This window comes from Scyliorhinus torazame, chromosome 10, assembly GCF_047496885.1.
Source record: "Scyliorhinus torazame isolate Kashiwa2021f chromosome 10, sScyTor2.1, whole genome shotgun sequence".
In the NCBI taxonomy this organism is placed as follows: domain Eukaryota; kingdom Metazoa; phylum Chordata; class Chondrichthyes; order Carcharhiniformes; family Scyliorhinidae; genus Scyliorhinus; species Scyliorhinus torazame.
Genome location: NC_092716.1, coordinates 227,288,246 through 227,309,476, shown reverse-complemented (window position 1 = coordinate 227,309,476; position 21,231 = coordinate 227,288,246). Strand labels below are relative to the sequence as shown.

Sequence of the window (21,231 nt, the reverse complement as noted above, 5' to 3'; positions counted from 1 at the left end):
TCAGTGTCACTAACGGGGTCTCGGTCTTCCAGCGCGAAATGGACCGAATGGTTGACCGGTACGGTTTACGGGCAACATTCCCGTATCTCGATAATGTCACCATCTGCGGCCACGACCAGCAGGACCACGACACCAACCTCCGAAAATTCCTACAGACCGCAAAGATCCTTAACCTTACGTATAACAAGGATAAATGCGTGTTTAACACCGACCGCCTAGCCATCCTCAGCTACGTAGTGCGAAATGGAGTTATCGGCCCCAACCCTGAACGCATGCGCCCCCTTATGGATTTCCCCCTCCCTCACTGCTCCAAGGCCCTGAAGCGCTGCCTAGAGTTTTTCTCTTACTATGCCCAGTGGGTCCCCAACTATGCAGACAAGGCCCGTCCAATCCACAGTTTTTCCCCTGTCGATAGAGGCCCGCCAGGCCTTCAGACGCATCAAAGCAGACATTGCAAAGGCCACGATGCGCACCATCGATGAGTCCCTCCCATTCCAGGTCGAGAGCGATGCGTCCGACGTAGCTGTGGCGGCCACCCTCAACCAAGCGGGCAGACCCGTGGCCTTCTTCTCTCGTACCCTCCATGCTTCTGAAATCCACCACTCCTCAGTCAAAAAGGATGCCCAGGCCATAGTAGAAGCTGTGCGACATTGGAGGCATTACCTGGCCGGCAGGAGATTCACTCGCCTCACTGACCAACGATCGGTTGCTTTCATGTTCGATAACGCACAGCGGGGCAAGATAAAAAACAACAAGATCTTGCGGTGGAGGATCGAACTCTCCACTTATAACTACAAGATTTTGTATCGTCACGGAAAGCTAAACGAGCCTCCTGATGCCCTGTCCCACGGCACATGTGCCAACGCACAAGTGGACCGCCTCTGAGCCCTCCACGAGGACCTCTGCCACCCGGGGGTCACTCGCTTCTTCCACTTTATCAAGACCCGCAACCTGCCCTACTCCATCGAGGCGGTCAGGACAGCCACCAGGGACTGCCAATTCTGCGCGGAGTATAAACCGCACTTCTACCGGCCAGAGAAAGCGCACCTGATAAAGGCTTCCCGTCCCTTTGAACGCCTCAGTATGCACTTCAAGGGCCCCCTCCCCTCCACCGACCGCAACACGTACTTCCTGAACGTGATTGACGAGTACTCCCGGTTCCCATTCGCCATCCCCTGCCCCGACATGACCGCAACCACCGTCATCAAGGCCCTCCATAGCATCTTTACACTGTTCGGGTTCCCCGGGTACATACACAGTGATAGGGGGTCCTCCTTTATGAGCCACGAACTGCATCAATTCCTGCTCAGCAAGGGCATTGCCTCGAGCAGGACGACCAGTTACAACCCCTGGGGTAACGGACAGGTAGAGAGGGAGAACAGAACGGTCTGGAAGACCGTCCTACTGGCCCTACGGTCCAGGAATCTCCCAGTCTCCCGCTGGCAGGAAGTCCTCCCGAATGCCCTCCAGTCCATCCGGTCCCTGCTTTGTACCACGACCAACCAAACACCTCATGAACGTCTCCTTGTCTTTCCCAGGAAGTCCTCCTCCGGGACCTTGCTCCCGACCTGGCTGGCAGCTCCCGGACCCATCCTGCTCCGAAAACACGTGCGGGCGCACAAGTCGGACCCGTTGGTCGAGAGGATCCATCTTCTCCACGCTAACCCCCAGTACGCCTATGAAGCGCACCCCGACGGCCGGCAAGATACGGTCTCCCTACGAGACCTGGCGCCCGCCGGATCCCCACGCACACCCCAGCCACCAGCCCCACCCTCCCTCCCACTGGTGCACCTTACAACCGCCCCTTCCCAGGAGGATCAGTCCTTCCGCCGGCCCCGTCTAGGGCCCCCACCAACTGACGCATCCCGCAGACGCTCCCTTCCCAAATCAACCGTTGTCCCCACCAGCGCCGCCTAGGGGTGTCGAAGCGGCCACAGAGATCGAGGCCACGCTCCCAGAGTCACAGACGCCCGAGCTTCCACCAGCGTCATCACCAGAGCTTCGACAATCACAGAGGACGACCAGGGCCCCCGATCGACTGATTGCTTAATTTTAAAGTGTATATGGTTTTGTTTTTTTTAAAATATATTTATTCAAATTTTTCAACAGATTTTCAACAAACACCCCCCCCCCCAACAAAAAGAAACAAGAAAACAACGATCAAAAATTATACATTGGATTTCCCCCATATACAATAACCCCCCATATGACATTTAAAAACTCCAATAGGGAACCCCCCCCCCACCCACCTAAATGCCCCCCCAAAAGAAACCCCCCTCTCCCTCCACCCTACCCCCCCCCCCCCCCAACCCTGGGCTGCTGCTGCTGACCTCCTCCTAACGCTCCGCGAGATAGTCTAGGAACGGTTGCCACCGCCTGAGGAACCCTTGCACAGACCCTCGCAAGGCAAACTTTATCCTCTCCAGCTTTAAAGTGTATATAGTTAATTGTGAATCTGTAAATAGTTACGACAAAAAGAAAAAAACGCTGTACGGAGGTATTACGGTACCTCCATAACTATAATTTCTACCACGTTACCATTTTGTAATATCAAGCCACCACCCCTGCCGGTCACTTTTTTAACAGGGGGTGAATGTGGTAGTCTGTGTAGAGGTATTATGGTACATGGTAATACTGGAACACCATTGGTAGATATTGTATGTTTCCTATTGGTCAAGCTGTATGGTAGCTCCGCCCTGCAAGGCGGGGTATAAGAGCCCGTGCCACCCCAGCAGCCTTCTTTCTGCACCTGAGCTGCTGGGGGAAACATCTAGCTTATTAAAGCCTTCAGTTGGACTACAACCTCGCTTTAGTGGTCGTTGATCGTGCATCACTCCCGCACTACCCTCACGCCAACACCACCATTCCCCACCCCCACCCAGCCCGTGGTCTAATCATGAGTCTTGTCTTGTGTCTATGAGGACATGCTGGTGATGGGCCGGGTCTATCTGGTGACCCCTGCCCCCAACCGCTGCGCTGATGCAGCTTCTCCTCCTCGAGCAATGCCAGCTCTCACAGCCGAATGGCATCCCCCAGGGTTGCGGTAACTAGCAGGAAGGCTGATTGAATTCCAATATCAATTGTCTGCAGGGGGCGAAAGGCCGCATGATGCGTACCCCCGTGCCCAGCCAAGTCCACCGGGCTACATGGTGGCCCCGGTTGACACTGTGGCTCCACCCTCGCATATCCCTCCCCCCCACCCATCCCTGCACCCCTGGCCCTTGTCGGTGGCCTCTGGCCCTGGCGCACGTCCCTGATGCCAGACTAACATTGGCTGGCACTACCCCTGCCAGGGTAGGCACTGTGGCCTCTGTAGGGGCTACTGTGTATGTTGTCCTGGGTGGGCCGCCGGCAGGTGGTGGCCTGGTTGGTGGTGTGGTGTGGCGGGGGGTGGGGGCGCCCATACGGTCGGTGTCACTCTGCAGAACGAGGGGCCAGGGTGGGTGGTCAATGGGGTGCACAGCAAGATGGCCGCCTTGCAGGCCGTGGCAATGATGGTCCATGCCTGGACACCGCCCCAGTCCCGTGGGGGGTCACACTGGCCATCAGCCTGTGGCCACCCCCCCCCCCCCCAACCCCCCAGCCCTGGCAGGGCCCTCCTCACCACAGCCCAGCACGGCCAATGTACAGGGCGGCAGCCTTCAGTCGCTCCTCTCTGGGTCCTACCTCCTCTCTCTCTCTCCTTCATCAGCCACGATTCCTGTTTCACTATTTTTAATTGCGATTTGGCGTCAAATGGGTGCCTGCAACGATTTTGCCGTCGGAACCGATTCTCCACCCATTCGAGTTTTGCGATTTCGGCGTCGGCTAACGGAGAATCCCGCCCATGAGCTTTATAATACAGGTGGAGACACTGTTCAATTATTTCTGATCAGCATGTTCAAAGAAACATGGAGGATTTTCTTGACAGAACACATTTACTCCCTCTCCCTTCCACCTTCCTCTCTATTCCTTCACATCATCACAAGGGGTGACCACCCACACCTGTGCAATGATTAATCTATGGAGGCCAGACTGAGGCATATGTTGATTCATCTCTAATACTGAAGAAAACATTCAGTATGTTGTGATTCGACTATATAGCATTGGCACAGCTTGATGGAAATTTAACATGCTGTGCTACAGAGAGGCAGGACACAGGTTATAAACAATTCCTAATATGGCAAGTCTCTGAGCTGGACTGTGCTGCAGAAAACATCAAAATGGAGTAAAGGGTTTTCCACACAATGATGGGTGGGATGGGTTTGTGAAACGCAAGGGAGTAAAATTCAGGTTTCTGTTGCATACCTCTATTCGCTGAGACCTGGACCAAGTCATCTAACATCTGAGGATACAGCAGGCATTTTCAAACTCTATATGGAATGAATTGAACTTCAGATATACACTTTCTTTTACTAGTTAATGGAAGTTCCGTTTATTGTGACTACAAAGGTAAAGAAAATTATAGGTGCTCATAGTGAAAGCTCAAGATGGTATTAGTTCTTCATATCTAAGTCACTGACCTATTTTAAACCTTTGGGAAGTGACAGCATGTTTAAGGAATTTGGAAAGGAAGCAAAGGTTAGATATCGGACAGTAGTTTGCAAAGACCAAGAAGTTTGCAAAGGGGTTTTGAGAAGATGGGTAATTATAGCAGATTAGAAGAAGAATGGGGCAGTACCCAAGGAGAGAGAGAATCAGTTTAGTGGGAATAGGGTTAAGAGAGCAGTAGGTGGGTCTTACGTAGAAAATGAATTTGGTGAGGGTACAACTGGAGTTTTTTAATAATAATAATCTTTACTGTCTTTATAGGCTTACAGTAACACTGCAATGAAGTTACTGTGAAAAGCCCCTAGTTGCCACATTCCGGCCGGCGCCTGTTCGGATACACACGGGGAGAAGTCAGAATGCCCATATTACCGAACAGCACGTCTTTCCGAACTTGTGGAAGGAAACCGGAGCACCCGGACGAAACCCACGCAGACACGGGGAGAACGTGCAGACTGCACACAGACAGTGACCCAAGCCAGGAATCGAACCTGGGACCCTGGATCTCTGAAGCACCCAATGTGCTACCTTGTTTTAAAGGCTGCAAAAGGTGAGAGTTTCAGGCTAGAATGAAGGAAACATCAAAGGAAGTTTGACCTGGGAAGGGAAGGGAACAAAGAAGCTGAACACATGGTCCCAATCTTAGAATCATGGAACAAAACATCAGTCTACTGAATCTTTTGCAGACAATCCAGTTAGTTCCACTTCCTCCATATCCCTGCTTTCCCTATTTATTTCCCCTTTAAAGCCACTATTGAATCTGCAGTCTCCACCTCATCGGACAATGCATTCCAAGACTTCCTGGCTTTTGTACTCTATGCCTTTATTTATAACATGCAGGATCTCATAAGTTTTATTAACTGTGTTGTTAACCTGTCCTACCATCTTCAAACATTTGTGCACAAACATCCCCCAGATCTCATTCTCACCTGACGCATTTTCACTAATTCTTGCTGTTTGTCTTCATTTGCCATCTGCAGCTCTTTCATTCGGTGTGTTATCTCTTCTTGCTCTGCCTGGAGTTTCTGTCGCAGCTCTCGCCGTTTGTGTCGGCCTTCCTTGTGTGGAGGAAGTCTTTGGTCCTTCAGTAGGCTGATGGCCGTTTGAATAGCTATTTAAAATGCACAGGAAGCAGAAACGAAACACAAAGCTAAGTTTTTCTGACGTTATCAAGTTGACCAACATTCATTCCAGACTTGTACCAATACCAATATGCCACATAATGGGATGCAGATTAATCAGTCAATATGTCTCCACTGCTTTGAAGGTCTGGTTTGTTGGACAGTGGGAACAGGATTTATGGCTCCTGGAAGCCTTTGTGGTTGCAAGTCCGAGGACAAAGTGATTAAAACACTGTCAAAACCTACTGACTTTAACAGGAAAACTGTTCTATTAATAACTTGTCTTTACAATGCTATCGCCATAACAACAAAAAGATTGGATTAAAAAATGGGGAGGATTTGGCAGGAGGTAAATGCAGTGCTGTCTGAGATATGTTTGAAATAAGTGTTTGTATGCATGTGGTGTGGTAAATAAGGTTGGTGCACCATCGATACACTGGTGATAACAGATATATGGTTCAAAGATGGAGAACTTGATCTTCCTGGTTATAGCTGCTGAGCATAATTCTGTTTCCCCAGTCTCTGTGGCCTGCTTTTGACTCTCTAGCCACAGTACCTGGTAACCCACTAATATATTTCCCCAACAATCGGCCCATTCCCTTTATGGGTCAGCTCAGAACAACCCCAACCATCACTACACCAATGACCAACTTACTCTGCAGGTGACATTTTACAAAAGGAACCTTTTACCATGTGCCAGTAGGTCCTTTTATCTTCACTGTGGTGTTTGTTCTCCTTTGGGTGGCACCTCAGCAACCTTTGCGGGATTCTCCGAGCCTCCGCGCCGAATTCGTGCTCGGAGTGGGGGCGTAGAATGGGGCCTCAGACCCGCGATCGGATACGACGCCGGGATGCGATTCTCCGGGACCAGAGAATCGCCGCCAGCCACACGTGCGCGGCTGACGCGGCGCTGGTCAGGGGCCGTTGAAGGAGGCCCCCACGCCGATTCTCCGCGGCCGACCGGCCGAGTTCCCGTCGGCGTGGTTCTAACATGGTTCCATCCCGGAGGGAGCTCGGACTCGCGGCCGCTGTGGCCGTCCTGGTGGGGGGGGCGGGGGGGATCAGACTCCGGGGGAGAGCCTACACGATGGTCAGGCGTGCGCAATCCGGGGGGGGCCTACCTTCTTCCGTGCCGGCCCCCTTTGTGGCTCCGCCATGTTGCGCGAGACCGGCGCGGAAGCGGCCGCCGCGTGCATGCACGCATGTGCGGACCGGCGGCCAGCAGCACAGAGCCGCGTATCGGCGCAGGAGCTGCGTGGAGCACTCCGGCGCTGTGCTGGGCCCCTGTGGGCTTCAGAATCGCTGGGCCAAGATGACGCCGGCATGAAACACTCCGGTATTTACGCCAGCGACAAAACTTAGCCGCGTTTTTGCAGAATCCCGACCGTTATTTCTCTTTTTGGAGCTTGTGACACAAAATGATTCATTGTTCTTTATGCAAGGATCCTCAGCAAGAAGTCTGTCCTGCCCCACTCTATAGACACCGAGAATGGCAGCGTTGTCTGTTCATAACTTGCAGAGCTCCCAGTAGGCAGTGTGGTGAATGGAACTACTGTTAATTCAACAGTGCACTGTGATATCATGTTACTGCTGTATCGTGTTACATTATGTGTTTAACCTCGTGGGCTCCACCTAGGGGCCATTGTACGGCTTCACCCACAGGGGGATATGTCGGGGCATGTACGGGCTCGCCCATGGCTCCGCCCCTTACAGGAAGTATAAAGGCAGCTGACCAGCGGGGCCGCATTTATTGTTGCACCGGTCACAGGCAGGCTCAGTTGTAAGCTAATTAAAACCACGGTTTACTTTTCAACGTGTCTCTCAGTGAATTGATGGTCGTATCAATTTAATCAGCTTAAAATACTACTATGGAATCAGCCCTCAAACCTGATAGACTGGAACTCGTTCCACAGGCCGCAGAGGCGAGAGAAATTTTTTCGCACTGGCTTCGATGCTTCAAGGCCTATCTCGCTGCGTCGTCTACGCCATCCGTCACGGACGAACAGAAACTGAGTCTTCTCCACGCACGGGTGAGCCATCGTATTTCTGTCCAGCTCAACGGCGCCGCGTCCTATACAGAGCCCTCGCACTACTCGAACGCATATATGTACGGCCCGTGAACGAGGTCTACGCGCGACACATCTTCACCACTCACCCCTCGCCTCTGGGTCGCACTCGGTGCAAATCCAAGGGTGCACTACTGCAACTTAGCGATCCAGGGCGCTGAGTACGCTAATTTTAAACTATATGTGCTCCCGGACCTCTGCGCTCCTCTCCTCTTAGGACTCAATTTTCAGTGCAACCTCAGGAGCCTAACTCTTAAATTTGGGGGGGCCCTGCCCACGCTCACCATATGCAGCCTCGCGACCCAAAAATCGACCCTCCCCCTGTCTTTGCGAACCTCGCCGCCGATTGTAAGCCAATAGCCAGAGAAGCAGGCGGTATAGTATGCAGGACAGATATAGTTCATTAGGTCAGAGGTCCAGCGTCTCTTGCGGGAAGGGGTCATAGAGGCCAGCAATAGCCCCTGGAGAGCTCAGGTGGTGGTCATCAAGACCGGGGAAAAGTTTTGGATGGTGGTTGATTACAGCCAGACCATTAACCGCTTTACGCAACTCGATGCGTACCCCCATGCCCGGATTGCAGACATGGTAAATCAGATCGCGCACTACCGCGTGTTCTCTACGGTAGATCTGAAGTCTGCATATCACCAGCTCCCAATCCGCCCGGAGGACCGCCACTACACGGCGTTTGAGGCAGATGGCCGCCTTTTCCATTTCCTCCGGGTCCCCTTTGGCGTCACAAACGGGGTTTCGGTGTTCCAACGAGCGATGGGCCGAATGGTGGACCAGTACGGGCTGCGGGCCACATTTCTGTACTTGGACAACGTCACCATCTGTGGCCATGATCAGCAGGACAACGACGCCAACCTCCACCAATTTCTCCAAACCGCCCAAACCCTCAACCTCACCTACAACAAGGAGAAATGCGTTTTCCGCATAACCAGGCTAGCCATCCTCGGCTACGTCGTGGAAAACGGGGTCCTAGGGCCCGACCCTGACCGTATGCGCCCCCTCCTCCAATTCCCTCTCCCTCACTGCCCCAAGGCCCTGAAGAGGTGCCTTGGATTTTTCTCCTATTACGCCCAGTGGGTCCCCCAGTATGCGGACAAAGCCCGCCCACTATTTAAGGCCACCATTTTTCCACTGGCAGCCGAGGCTCGCCAGACCTTCAACTGCATCAAGGCGGACATCGCCAAAGCTGCGATGCGCGCGGTGGACGAGTCCGCCCCCTTCCAGATGGAGAGCGATGCCTCAGAGGTCACTCTCGCCGACACTCTCAGCCAAGCAGGCAGACCAGTAGCGTTTTTTTCCCACACCCTCACCACCTCTGAAATTCGACACTCCTCGGTCGAAAAGGAAGCCCAAGCCATCGTGGAAGCCGTACGGCACTGGAGGCACTACCTCGCTGGTAGGAGGTTTACCCTCACCACTGACCAACGATCGGTTGCCTTTATGTTTGACAATACGCAGCGGGGCAAGCTCAAGAATGACAAGATGTTGAGGTGGAGGATCAAACTCTCCACCTTAACTACGATATAGTATATCGTCCTGGGAAGCTCAACGAGCCCCCAGATGCCCTGTCCCGCGGCACGTGCGCCAGCGTGCAAGATGGCCAATTACGTGCTATCCACGATGACCTCTACCACCTGGGGGTCACCCGGCTCGCCCACTACATCAAGGCCTGCAACCTGCCCTACTCCATCGAAGAGGTCAAAGCTGTAACCAGAGACTGCCAAACCCGCACTTCTATCGGCCAGATAAGGCCCACCTGGTAAAGGCGTCCCGGCCCTTTGAACGCCTTAGTATCGATTTCAAAGGGCCTCTCCCCTCCAATAATCGCAACACGTACTTCCTGAACATCATAGACGAGTTCTCCCGTTTTCCGTCGCCATTCGTTGCCTCGATATGACCAGTCCCACAGTCATCAAAGCCCTGCATAGTGTCTTCACCCTGTTCGGTTTCCCCAGCTATGTCCACAGTGACAGGGGCTCATCGTTCATGAGTGACGAACTGCGTCAGTACCTGCTCAGTAAGGGCATCGCCTCGAGCAGGATTACCAGCTATAACCCCAGGGGAAACGGGCAGGTGGAGAGGGAGAACGCGACGGTCTGGAAGACCGTCCTACTGACCCTACGGTCCAGGAATCTCCCGGTTTCTCACTGGCAGAAGGTCCTCCCCGATGCGCCCCACTCTATTAGGTCCCTCCTTTGCACGGCCACAAACCAGACCCCTCATGACCACTTGTTTGTTTTCCCTAGGGGAGCTACCTCAGGGGCCTTGCTTCCGCCCTGGCTGATGACACCGGGTCCAGTCCTCCTCCGAAAACATGTTCGGAGCCATAAGACCGACCCCCTGGTAGAGCGAGTCCAGCTCCTGCACTCCAACCCACACTATGCGTCTATCAGGCACCCCGATGGCCGGCAAGATACCGTCTCCCTCCGGGACCTGGCGCCCGCAGGCTCCGACACCACGACCACTACTGCATCCCCCACACTAGGTCCCGTCCAACCTCCCATGTTCAGCGCCCCTACTCCGATATGGTTCTCGCGCTCCCTCCCACCCGCCGCACCGGTCCACAGGAATGAAGCTCCGGAAGAGCCGCGCCAGGACTCCACGCCTGTGCCTGCTCCGGGCCCAGCTCCACAGCCACCCGAAGTGGCTGCAACACCAGTGCTTCGGCGGTCGCAACGTACGATCTGGGCGCCAGACCAACTGAATCTGTAAACCCGTCACCCCCGCCGGACTTCATTTTTTAAACAGGGGGGTGAATGTGGTGAATGGAACTACTGTTAATTCACCAGTGCACTGTGATATCATGTTACTGCTGTATCGTGTTACGTTATGTGTTTAACCCTGTGGGCTCCACCTATGGGCCATTGTACGGCTTCACCCTCAGGGGGATATGTCGGGGCATGTACGGGCTGGCCCATGGCTCCACCCCTTACAGGAAGTATAAAGGCAGCTGACCTGCGGGGCCGCATTCATTGTTGTACCGGTTACAGGCAGGCTCAGTTGTAAGCTGATCAAAACCACGGATTACTTCTCAACGTATCTCTCAGTGAATTGATGGTCGCATCAGGCAGCACGGAATAAACCTTGCTGCCCTCCCCCAGCCAGCTGACCTTGTCTCAGCAATTTGCAAGATTCTGCTGACTAGTTTATCAAACACAGTGAGGAAGGTTTCCGCATCCTCTTCTTCAAACGTGGGGACAAATCAGGAAATTGAAGCTCGTCTCTGGGTTAAGGGTATTTAAATTACCACTAGATAAATTCAAGTTCTCCCTACTTGCTGCAATCTGCCTTAGTTCCCTATCCTCTTAAATCTGTAAATCTTTCTCCAGCTTTTGTAGCTGGAAAACACATTCTTTCTTAGAATTCCTTTGCCTGAAACTCTTGTTTTGAGGTTCTAAATCCTCTACCTGTTCCGATTCTGGAATGAAGCCAAGATGATCAAGAACATCTTTAGTACCTCGGGTTTCAGTCTTTAATACGCTTTTTCAGCTTTACCTGTTTATCTATGGATTTTAGCTGTTCTATGGTTAAGGAGCTAATTTTGGCCACATTAAGTCCTTCTATTGCATATATGATCTTACATTGAAACCAGTCATCCTATTTTCTATTGTTAGTAGTCACAAAGCTTCCTGCTGTAATCTCTTCTGTTTTGGTTTCAAGAAATTGACAATGTTATTTTTCCCTTCTCCTTCCAATTTCCTTCAAAATCAGATTAGGCTTTTTTGCTCCAATGGAAGGTGTGTCTTTTCTTATCCTTGAAGGATATGTCCCAATTAATTCAGCAGCAAGCTTTTGGGAGTTTAAAAATAAAGGAGGTTATTTATTCACGCACACTTACCCTGAATTATACACAGTGTTACACACACTCATTCTCACACACACTAAGAGTTAGATACAGATACGGTAATGCACTTTTACAGATTAAAGTTATCTCCGTTTTTGGTTTACAAACTCTGGTTCCTCAAATAGAGGCTTGTCTGGTTTCTTGGATGGTTTTGAAGCTTTAAAGTTGAAGTGAGGATCTTGTAAAGCAAATGATTCTCAGTAGGCTGTGAGATTTCTTGTAGTCAGATTTCTCAGAGGCTATTTCTCAGGTGAACATTAACTGAATCATAGAATCCCTATAGTGCAGGAGGCGGCCATTCAAAGAAATTCATTTTCAAAAAAAATCATGAGTTTAAAAAAAACAATAACTTTATCAGAAGACTGCAAACGTCAAATAGTAATTCTAGTCATCGACAAAGATATTAACGGATGCACACTCAGTTTTAAAACATTGAGTAATTGAGTGAAAATTACATATAATTTGAAGATGATGAAGTGCTGATCCAGTGGATCAACTAGTTTTCACACTTTCTTTAATAATATGCAACCCTTCCTAACTCCCTTGGGCCAATGGAGAGGACAGACTGGAAAAGTAACAAGCTGAGATTGATTAAATCACATTGAATGTCAATTGCACCTGACTGGAGTGTCAGAGGTACATTGACACAAACAAGAAGTAAGAAGTCTTACAACACCAGGTTAAAGTCCAACAGGTTTGTTTCGATGTCACTAGCTTTCGGAGCGCTGCTCCTTCCTCAGGTGAATGAAGAGGTATGTTCCAGAAACACATATATAGACAAATTCAAAGATGCCAAACAATACTTGGACCCCAGTCCAACGCCGGCATCGCCACATCATGACAAACAAGAAGCAAAGCAAATTTCTATGCTGGTTTAGGAAAGAAGATCCAAAGAGTGGAACATTCAATCCAATGAATAGTTGTTTGGTAGAACAGAACTTGAAAACTGCTGAAGAGACATTTCAGTGAAGCTTTTCATTTTGCAGTTATCAGGACAAACACAAGAATATCAAATTTCAAATGATCACAACAATTTATGTAGGAGATAATGGTGCTGACTGGTTGGCAAGTCGGCTCTGATTGGCTGAGGAATTACCACGGAGAAAACTATGGGGAACTGTAGGCTCACCAAGCTTCCAGATAATTCAAAAGAAAAGCAAGGCTTGAATACATTCCGTTTATTTGCAGAGAACGGGTCCTTGTGTATTAATGTATGTCACTGAAGCAAGCATATATGAGCCATGTTATGAGCTCAATTGATTAGTGTAGCTATTAGCACACTTAGGATTGATTGGCAAATGCTGCCCATGTGGTATTTGAATTTCAGTGCTGGCGCGATGCCAGGTATGTACGTTGTTATGCCCAATGATTGCCTCATCGAAACAAACAACATGTTCCTTCAGTTTTTCTCATAATAGGCAGAGTACAGACTGTTCTCAGCCAGCCTACCCTTGCAAAATCCAAGACAAAATGGCAACTATTAGATGTGGTTCCTCGATTTTAAAAGGAGCCCATTGTTAATTTACTGTTTTTCTTGCCAATCTCTGATTCCAATTTATCTGGCCCAGATGCATTCTTACCCGATTAAAGTTGGCTTTCCCCGAGTCATTCTTAATCTGGATTATTCAGCTTCAAGGGATCTTTTCCATTCAGCCAAGAGGGTAAAAAGGGCTGTTTATGGTTTAAAGTCTGACTTCCGGTTGCGGCTATGCCTAGGTAGGTCGCACGTTCGGCAGCTCCCGCCGGGAACGGACTTTTGGGCTCTCTAGAGGGGCCCCAATGGCAATTGTTCGATGGCTTCCAGTGTGGGAAGGTGACAGCAAGGTGAGCGGTGAAAAAAGTGATCTTGGAGCAGCGAAAAGTGAGAGGGAGAAAAAACAAGATGGCAGCGGGTGGAGACCAAGCAGCATGGGCGCAGTGGTCGCAGGAGCAGCAGGGGTTTCTTAAACGCTGCTTTGAGGAGCTGAAAACCGAAATGCTGGCGCCAATGAAGGTGGCGAATGAGAAGCTAGTGGAGACCCAGAAGGCCCAAGGGGTGGCGATCCGGGAGGTGCGGCAAAAAGCCTCGGAGAACGAGGACGAGATCTTGGACCTGGCGGTGAAGGTGGAGGCACACGAGGCACTGCATAAGAGGTGGGCGGAAAGATTTGAGGACCTGGAGAATAGGTCGAGGAGGAAGAATTTTCGGATTCTGGGTCTCCCCGAAGGAGTGGAGGGGCCCGATGCTGGGGCATATGTGAGCACGATGCTCAATTCGCTGATGGGCGCGGGAGCCTTCCCGAGGCCTCTGGAGCTGGATGGGGCTCACCGGGTCCTAGCAAGGAGACCCAAGGCCAACGAGCCGCCAAGGGCTGTAGTGGTGAGGTTCCACCGCTTTATGGACAGAGCGTGTGTCCTGAGATGGGCCAAGAAAGAGCGTGCAGCAGGTGTGAGAACACGGAGATCCGAATCTACCAGGACTGGCGTGCAGAGGTGGCTAAGAAGAGAGCTGGTTTCAATCGGGCTAAGGCGGTGCTCCATCGAAAGGGGGTGAATTTCGGTATACTGCAGCCAGAACGATTGTGGGTCGCGTTCCAGGATCGGCACCACTATTTCGAAACGCCTGATGAGGCATGGAGCTTTATACGGACTGAAAAGTTGGACTCAAATTGAGGGTTTGTTGTGGGGGGATGTTTACTGTGTATATGGTGTTTATAACATTTAGGGAATGTTCCTTTGGTTTGGGTGCTGGATGGGGATGGATGAAGGGATTTGATGGGGAGACTGTGGGAGAGTGTGGGTGTCGGTGTTGGAGGGGCAGACCCTCACGAAGGAAGAGGGGGAGTGGAGGCCTGGGGATGGGGAATTGGGGTAAGGCCGCAAAAGGAGCTGCGCCAGAGGGGGCGGGGCCGGCTCAGGAAAGCGCGGGCTTTTTCCCGTGCTAGGGAAGGACGGTGGTGGGGGCCGGGGGGGGGTGGGCGGTGCTGGAGAGGAGCGCACACTGACTGCCAGGGAGGGGGAGGGGGGATTCTCACACTGTGGGGGGGTCGATGGAATGGCGGGAGAGGCCGGGGTCAGCAGGAGTCAGCTGACTTACGGGAGTGTTATGGGTAGAGCAAAAGGGCTAGACGTGGATCTAGCGGGGGGAGGGGGGGGGAGAGGGGGGTATAGGGTTGCTGCTGCATTGGCCAAAGGGGAGCTGGAAGTAGGAGAGGTGGTCGGGGTGGGGGTCCGCCGTCCTGGGGACTGGAGGGTGCGGGAGGCGCGGGCACGTGGCTGGCCTAGCAAAGGAGATAGCTAGTCGGCGGGGGGGGGGGGAGGTGAGCAGCCCCCCAATCCGGCTGATAACTTGGAATGTGATGGGCCTGAATGGGCCAGTCAAGAGGGCCCGGGTGTTCGCGCACTTAAAGGGACTGAAGGCAGATGTGGTTATGCTCCAGGAGACACATTTGAAGGTGGCAGATCAGGTTAGGCTGAGAAAGGGATGGGTAGGACAGGTATTCCACTCAGGGCTGGATGCGAAGAACAGAGGGGTTGCAATACTGGTGGGGAAGCAGGTGTCGTTTGAGGCAATGAATATTGTAGTGGATAATGGAGGTCGATATGTGATGGTGAGCGGTAGGTTGCAGGGGGTGCGGGTGGTACTGGTAAACGTATATGCCCCGAACTGGGATGATGCCGGATTTATGAAACGCATGCTGGGTCGGATTCCGGACCTGGAGGTAGGAAGCTTGATAATGGGGGGGGGGACTTCAAAACGGTGCTGGACCCAGCACTGGACCGTTCTAGGTCCAGGACGGGTAAGAGGCCGGCTGCGGCCAAGGTGCTCAGGGGGTTTATGGACCAGATGGAGGGAGTGGATCCATGGAGGTTTGTCAGGCCCCTGGCCAGGGAATTTTCATTCTTTTCCCACATCCATAGAGCCTACTCCCGAATAGATTTTTAAAATTTTGAGTAGGGCGCTAATCCCGAAAGTGGAGGGAACGGAGTATTCGGCCATAGCCATCTCAGACCATGCCCCACACTGGGTGGAGCTGGAGTGAGGAGAGGAGAGGGACCAGCGCCCGCTATGGTGCCTAGATGTGGGATTATTGGCGGATGAGGAGGTGTGCGGGCGGGTGCGGGGGTGCATTGAAAGATATTTGGAGGCCAATGACAACGGGGAGGTGCAGGTGGGGGTAGTCTGGGAGGCGCTGAAGGCGATGGTCAGGGGAGAGTTAAACCTCCATCAGGGCCCACAGGGAGAAGAGAGAGGGCAGGGAGAGGGAGAGGTTGGTGGGGGAGATCTTAAGGGTGGACAGGAGATATGCAGAGGCCCCCGAGGAGGGACTACTCAGGGAGCGGCGGAACCTCCAGACGGAGTTCGACCTGTTGACCACAGGGAAAGCAGAGGCACAGTGGAGGAAAGCGCAGGGGGCGACGTATGAGTATGGGGAGAAGGCGAGTCGGATGCTGGCACACCAGCTTCATAAGAGGGAGGCAGCGAGGGAGATAGGTTGAGTTAAGGATAGCGGGGGGAATACGGTGCGGAGTGCGGTGAGAATAAACAAGGTATTTAGGGACTTCTATGGGGATCTGTACAGATCTGAGCCCCCAGCGGGGGAAGAGGGGTGCGACGATTTTTGGATCAGCTGAGGTTCCCGAGGGTGGAGGAGCAGGAGGTGGCTGGTTTAGGGGCGCCAATTGGGCTGGAGGAGCTGGTTAAAGGATTGGGGAGCATGCAGGCGGGGAAGGCCCCGGGGCCAAATGGGTTCCCGGTCGAGTTTTACAGGAAATACGTGGACCTGCTAGGCCCGTTGCTAGTGAGGACTTTCAATAAGGCAAGGGAGGGGGGGACCTTGCCCACGACAATGTCCGGGCGCTGACCTCTCTGATCCTGAAGCGGGACAAGGACCCACTGCAATGTGGGTCGTATAGACCGATCTCGCTCCTCAATGTGGATGCTAAGTTGCTGGCAAAGGTGCTGGCTACGAGAATTGAGGACTGTGTCCCGGGGGTGATTCATGAGGACCAGACAGGATTTGTAAAGGGCAGGCAGCTAAACACTAATGTGCGGAGGCTCCTCAATGTGATTATGATGCCCTCGGTGGAGGGAGAAGCGGAGGTACTGGCAGCTATGGAACCGGAGAAGGCCTTCGACCGGGTGGAGTGGGAGTATCTTTGGGAAGTGCTGCGGCGGTTTGGGTTCGGGGAGGGGTTCATCAGCTGGGTCAGGCTGCTATATAGACCCCCGGTGGCGAGTGTGGCTACGAATCGGCGGAGGTCGGAGTACTTTCGGCTGTACCGAGGGACGAGGCAGGGGTGCCACCTGTCCCCCTTGTTGTTTTGCATTGGCAATTGAGCCTCTGGCCATGGCACTAAGGGAGTCCAGGAAATGGAGGGGATTGGTCCGAGGGGGAGAGGAACATCGGGTGTCGCTGTATGCGGACGACCTGTTGCTGTATGTGGCAGATCCAGTGGAGGGGATGACAGAGGTCATGCGGATCCTAAGGGAGTTTGGGGACTTCTCGGGGTATAAGCTCAATGTAGGGAAAAGTGAGCTCTTTGTGGTGCATCCAGGGGACCTGGGAAAGGGGATAGACGACCTGCCATTGAAGAGGGCGGAAAGGAGCTTTCGGTACTTAGGGATCCAGGTGGCTGGGAGTTGGGGGGCCCTACACAAGCTCAATTTGACGCGGTTGGTGGAGCAGATGGAGGATGATTTCAAAAGATGGGATGTGCTGCCACTCTCGCTTGCGGGCAGGGTGCAGTTGGTTAAAATGATGGTCCTCCCGAGGTTTCTCTTTGTGTTCCAGTGCCTTCCCATTATGATTCCCAAGGCCTTTTTTAAACGGGCAGGTAGGAGCATCATGGGTTTTGTGTGGGCAAATAAGACCCCGAGGGTAAAGCGAGTGTTTCTGGAGCGTAGTAGGGACAGGGGGGGCTGGCTCTGCCGAATTTGTGCGGCTATTATTGGGCTGCCAATGTGGCGATGATCCTTAAGTGGGTAATGGAGGGAGGGGGGCGGCGTGGAAGAGGTTGGAGATGGCATCCTGTGTGGGCAAGAGCCTGAGGGCGCTGGCAACGGCACCGCTGCTGCTCTCGCCAACAAGGTACACCACGAGGCCAGTGGTGGCGGCGACGTTGAAGATCTGGGGGCAGTGGAGACGACACAGGGGCGAGGTGGGAGCCTCGGTTTGGTCCCCGATTCGGGAGAACCATCGATTCGTCCCGGGAAGGATGGATGGGGGGTTTCGGAGCTGGCATTGGGTAGGGATTAGAAAAATGGGGACCTGTTTATAGATGGGACGTTTGCGAGCCTAGGGGCGCTGGAGGAAAAGTTTGGGTTACCCCCGGGAAATGCTTTCAGGTACATGCAAGTGAGGGCGTTTGTGAGGCGGCAGGTGAGGGAATTCCCGCTGCTCCCGGCACAGGGGACTCAGGACAGGGTGATTTCGGGTGTATGGGTTGGAGAAGGCAGGGTTTCGACGATCTACCAGGAGCTGAAAGAAGAGGAGGAGGCCTCGGTAGAGGAGTTAAAGGGCAAGTGGGAGGGGGAGCTGGGGGAGGAGATAGATGAGGGTCTGTGGGCTGATGCCCTGAGTAGGGTTAATTCTTCCTCCTCCTGCGCCAGGCTCAGCCTAATACAGTTCAAGGTTACTCACAGAGCGCGTATGACAGGGGCGAGGTTGAGTAGGTTCTTTGGGGTGGAGGACAGATGTGGGAGGTGCTCGGGAAGCCTGGCGCATCATGTCCACATGTTCTGGTCGTGCCCGGCACTGGATGGGTTTTGGAGGGGTTTCGCGAGGGCTATGTCCAAGGTGGTGAAAGTCCAGGTCAAGCCGAGTTGGGGTTGGCACTATTTGGGATAATGGACGAGCCGGGAGTGCAGGAGACGAAAGAGGCCGGTATTCTGGCCTTTGCGTCCCTGGTAGCCCGGCGGAGGATCTTGCTATTATGGAAGGACGCGAAGCCCCCCAGTGTGGAAGCCTGGATAAATGACATGGCAGGGTTCATTAAGCTGGAGAGGATAAAGTTTGCCTTACGAGGGTCTGTGCAGGGGTTCTTCAGGCGGTGGCAACCGTTCCTAGGCTATCTCGCGGAGCATTAGGAGGAGGTCAGCAGCAGCAACCCAAGGGTGGGTGGGTGGGGGGGGGCTTCCCTACGGGTACCTTTGAATGTCATATGGGGGGGTTACTGTATATGGGGAAACCCAATGTATAAGTTCTGTATAACTTTGACAGTTGTGTTCGTGTTTCTTTCTTTTTGTTATTGGGGGGACGGTTTGTTAAAAAATCTGTTGGAAAATTTGAATAAACATATATTTTTTTTAATTAAAAAATGGTTTAAAGTCTCAACTAAAACATGGCATCTTCAATAATGTAGCACTTCTTCAGTACTGTACCACACACCCTATGTACTCAAATCTTTGGAGTGCTTGAAATCGTGAGGCTCATGCCTGTGATTCTTTGGCTTGGAGGGGAGAGTGCTAATTGGTATTTTAGACATATCCAGGCCGGCTTTGTTGCTCTGCCTCATCTGTGCAGCATAATAGCCGCACAAGATGCTGCACAGATGAGGCAAAGATACCAAGGTACTTCTCCAGGTTTATCCCAAAGGAAATATAAAACAAATACCCTTACTATCCCAACAAGATGCAAGACGAAAATAACTTGTGTGTATTACTTTCCTTGGTTATTTGGTCATTTAGTACTAATCAATATCACTCAAATAGCAAGCAAATTAAGAGGCCCAATAGAACACACATAAACTAAAGCTTGAGTGCACATTGCCCACTGAATTCAAAGCACAGTGAATAATAGTCTCCTATGAAATGAATGAAATGAAAATCGCTTATTGTCACGAGTAGACTTCAATGAAGTTACTGTGAAAAGCCCCTAGTCGCCACATTCTGAAAATGTGTTGCATTATCTAATGGACACCAAAACTATCCTGTAGCAACAGCTATTAATAAATGAAGGCACAATATAATATTTGTTACTAGTATTAGAAACTATCAACATATTTAATAAATACTTGCTCACAGTTACCTTACATATCGTCTGTGTCATTTTATCAGTAGTACAATTTATTTTCTCATTTTTGTTGTAATTGTAGCCTTTTGTTTCTGTGCATCTGTTCTTTTGTGTCTAAGTTGTGTTCTTTTCTGTGTTTTTTTCTTTTGCATTTTCCAATTCTGTTTTCTGACAATCATGTTGATGCCTTTACTACTCTTGTTAGCGTGCGCATTAATACTGGGCACTGCTCCTGCTCGCTGATGGTCTTTTGAGTCATTACATTCCCAATCCTGTCTCATTCCTGTTTCCTGGCTTTATCTCAACTTTAACATGATGCTTTCCTCATCTGCCTTGAGCCCATTTTCTTAATTCCAGTTCCTCTTACTTCTTGCAGTTCCTTTGCCATGTCAGTCTGTGTTTTTGTTCTACAAAAGAGGCAGTTCCCCATCCTTGTCTGGTCCAGCAAATATCGGCTCACTGGCCCAGGACGGTGGATGGACAGCAAGCTGCTAGGAAGCTTGAGTTTAGGGCAAGAAAGGCAGCAAGCAGGAGCAAAATATGGAGCTAGGAAGTGAGGTGGGTCAGTTGGTCAGCAGATAGGCCGCAGACACGCAGCCTATTGAAGAGGGGTCTCTGAGAATAGATGGGGTTTATATACTCCCTGGGTCCGCATGTGCATGAGAAAAGCAATTTGCACTCTATAGCTGGGGTAGGTCAGCAATGGGAACTTTCCCATGGGCATTCTGCAGCCATGAGGGATGAGCAGCAACAATCGGAGCAGGTATATGCTATGGAATATACCTGGATCACTGCTACAGGATTCATTTTGAAGCTTTCTCATTCTGATTCACATACGATTTGCAGCTAATAACCTTGATGCTTAGGAAGGCTACAGAAGATTGGATATAAAAATTAGTCCTTAATTACCTTGGATCCATTCTTGTTTCTTCTTTTTGTCCGATGCACTGATCTCAAAACTTTTATCCCAACATTTGATCAGCAGAAGACATTTCTTTCCATCTTTGTCTGGTAGAGACTGTAATGGGAAACAAGTATTTTTATTTTCACAGTCTAAGTAACTTTGGGTTTCATTCAGATTGGCAAACATTTTTTACATCAAGCCCTTTACATTAATGTTAACAAGGACCACAACCTCTGGTGTTCTCTGTAGTTGCCCAAGAGAACATTAATTTACTGAGAGAGAACATCTTCTGCAAATAGCATTTTTAAAACTAGCTTTGGGCTCAAATGGCTCATATTATCAGAAACATAAGCTCAAGAGGACTATTAATTTTGTAGATTTATTAATCTGATTGGTTTGAGTTAACATGTGTGGCTTTGGAATCAGCCCAATGTCATTAGGCTCACCGACAAACGGCAGGCAGTCAGATGGGGAATGATCAAACCTCCTCTGGAGGAGAAGTATGAGCAGACTTTCTGCATAACGCCAGTGCTGGGGATGGGGCATTGCGAAAGAGGAGGGATGAAAGAAATGTGCACATAGTAGGCACTTCTTGGGGGGGGGGTGAATTTCCCATAGGTGGATGGGGAGCTGGTAGAAGGGTTGGGGGCCCCGATCGGCTAGGAAGAGATAGTGGAGGGTCTGAAGGCAATGCAGGCAGGTAAAGCCCCGGGGCCGGACAGGTACCCGGTGGAATTTTATAAAAGGTTCTCTGGGATATTGGGGC

The 21,231-nt window shown here is 51.4% G+C and overlaps 1 protein-coding gene across 2 annotated transcripts in view; it reads right to left on the bottom strand.

Moving 5' to 3' along the window:
* LOC140384635 (switch-associated protein 70-like) overlaps positions 1-21,231 on the bottom strand; it is a 297,297-nt gene that overhangs the window by 67,008 nt on the left and 209,058 nt on the right. For both annotated transcript variants that reach the window (XM_072466523.1, XM_072466524.1), the window contains exons 6-7: positions 20,471-20,579; positions 5,457-5,638 (exon numbers count right to left, since the gene is read on the bottom strand). In XM_072466523.1, coding sequence (XP_072322624.1) covers positions 5,457-5,638; positions 20,471-20,579 — 291 coding nt within the window. The remainder of the gene's footprint in view (positions 1-5,456; positions 5,639-20,470; positions 20,580-21,231) is intronic.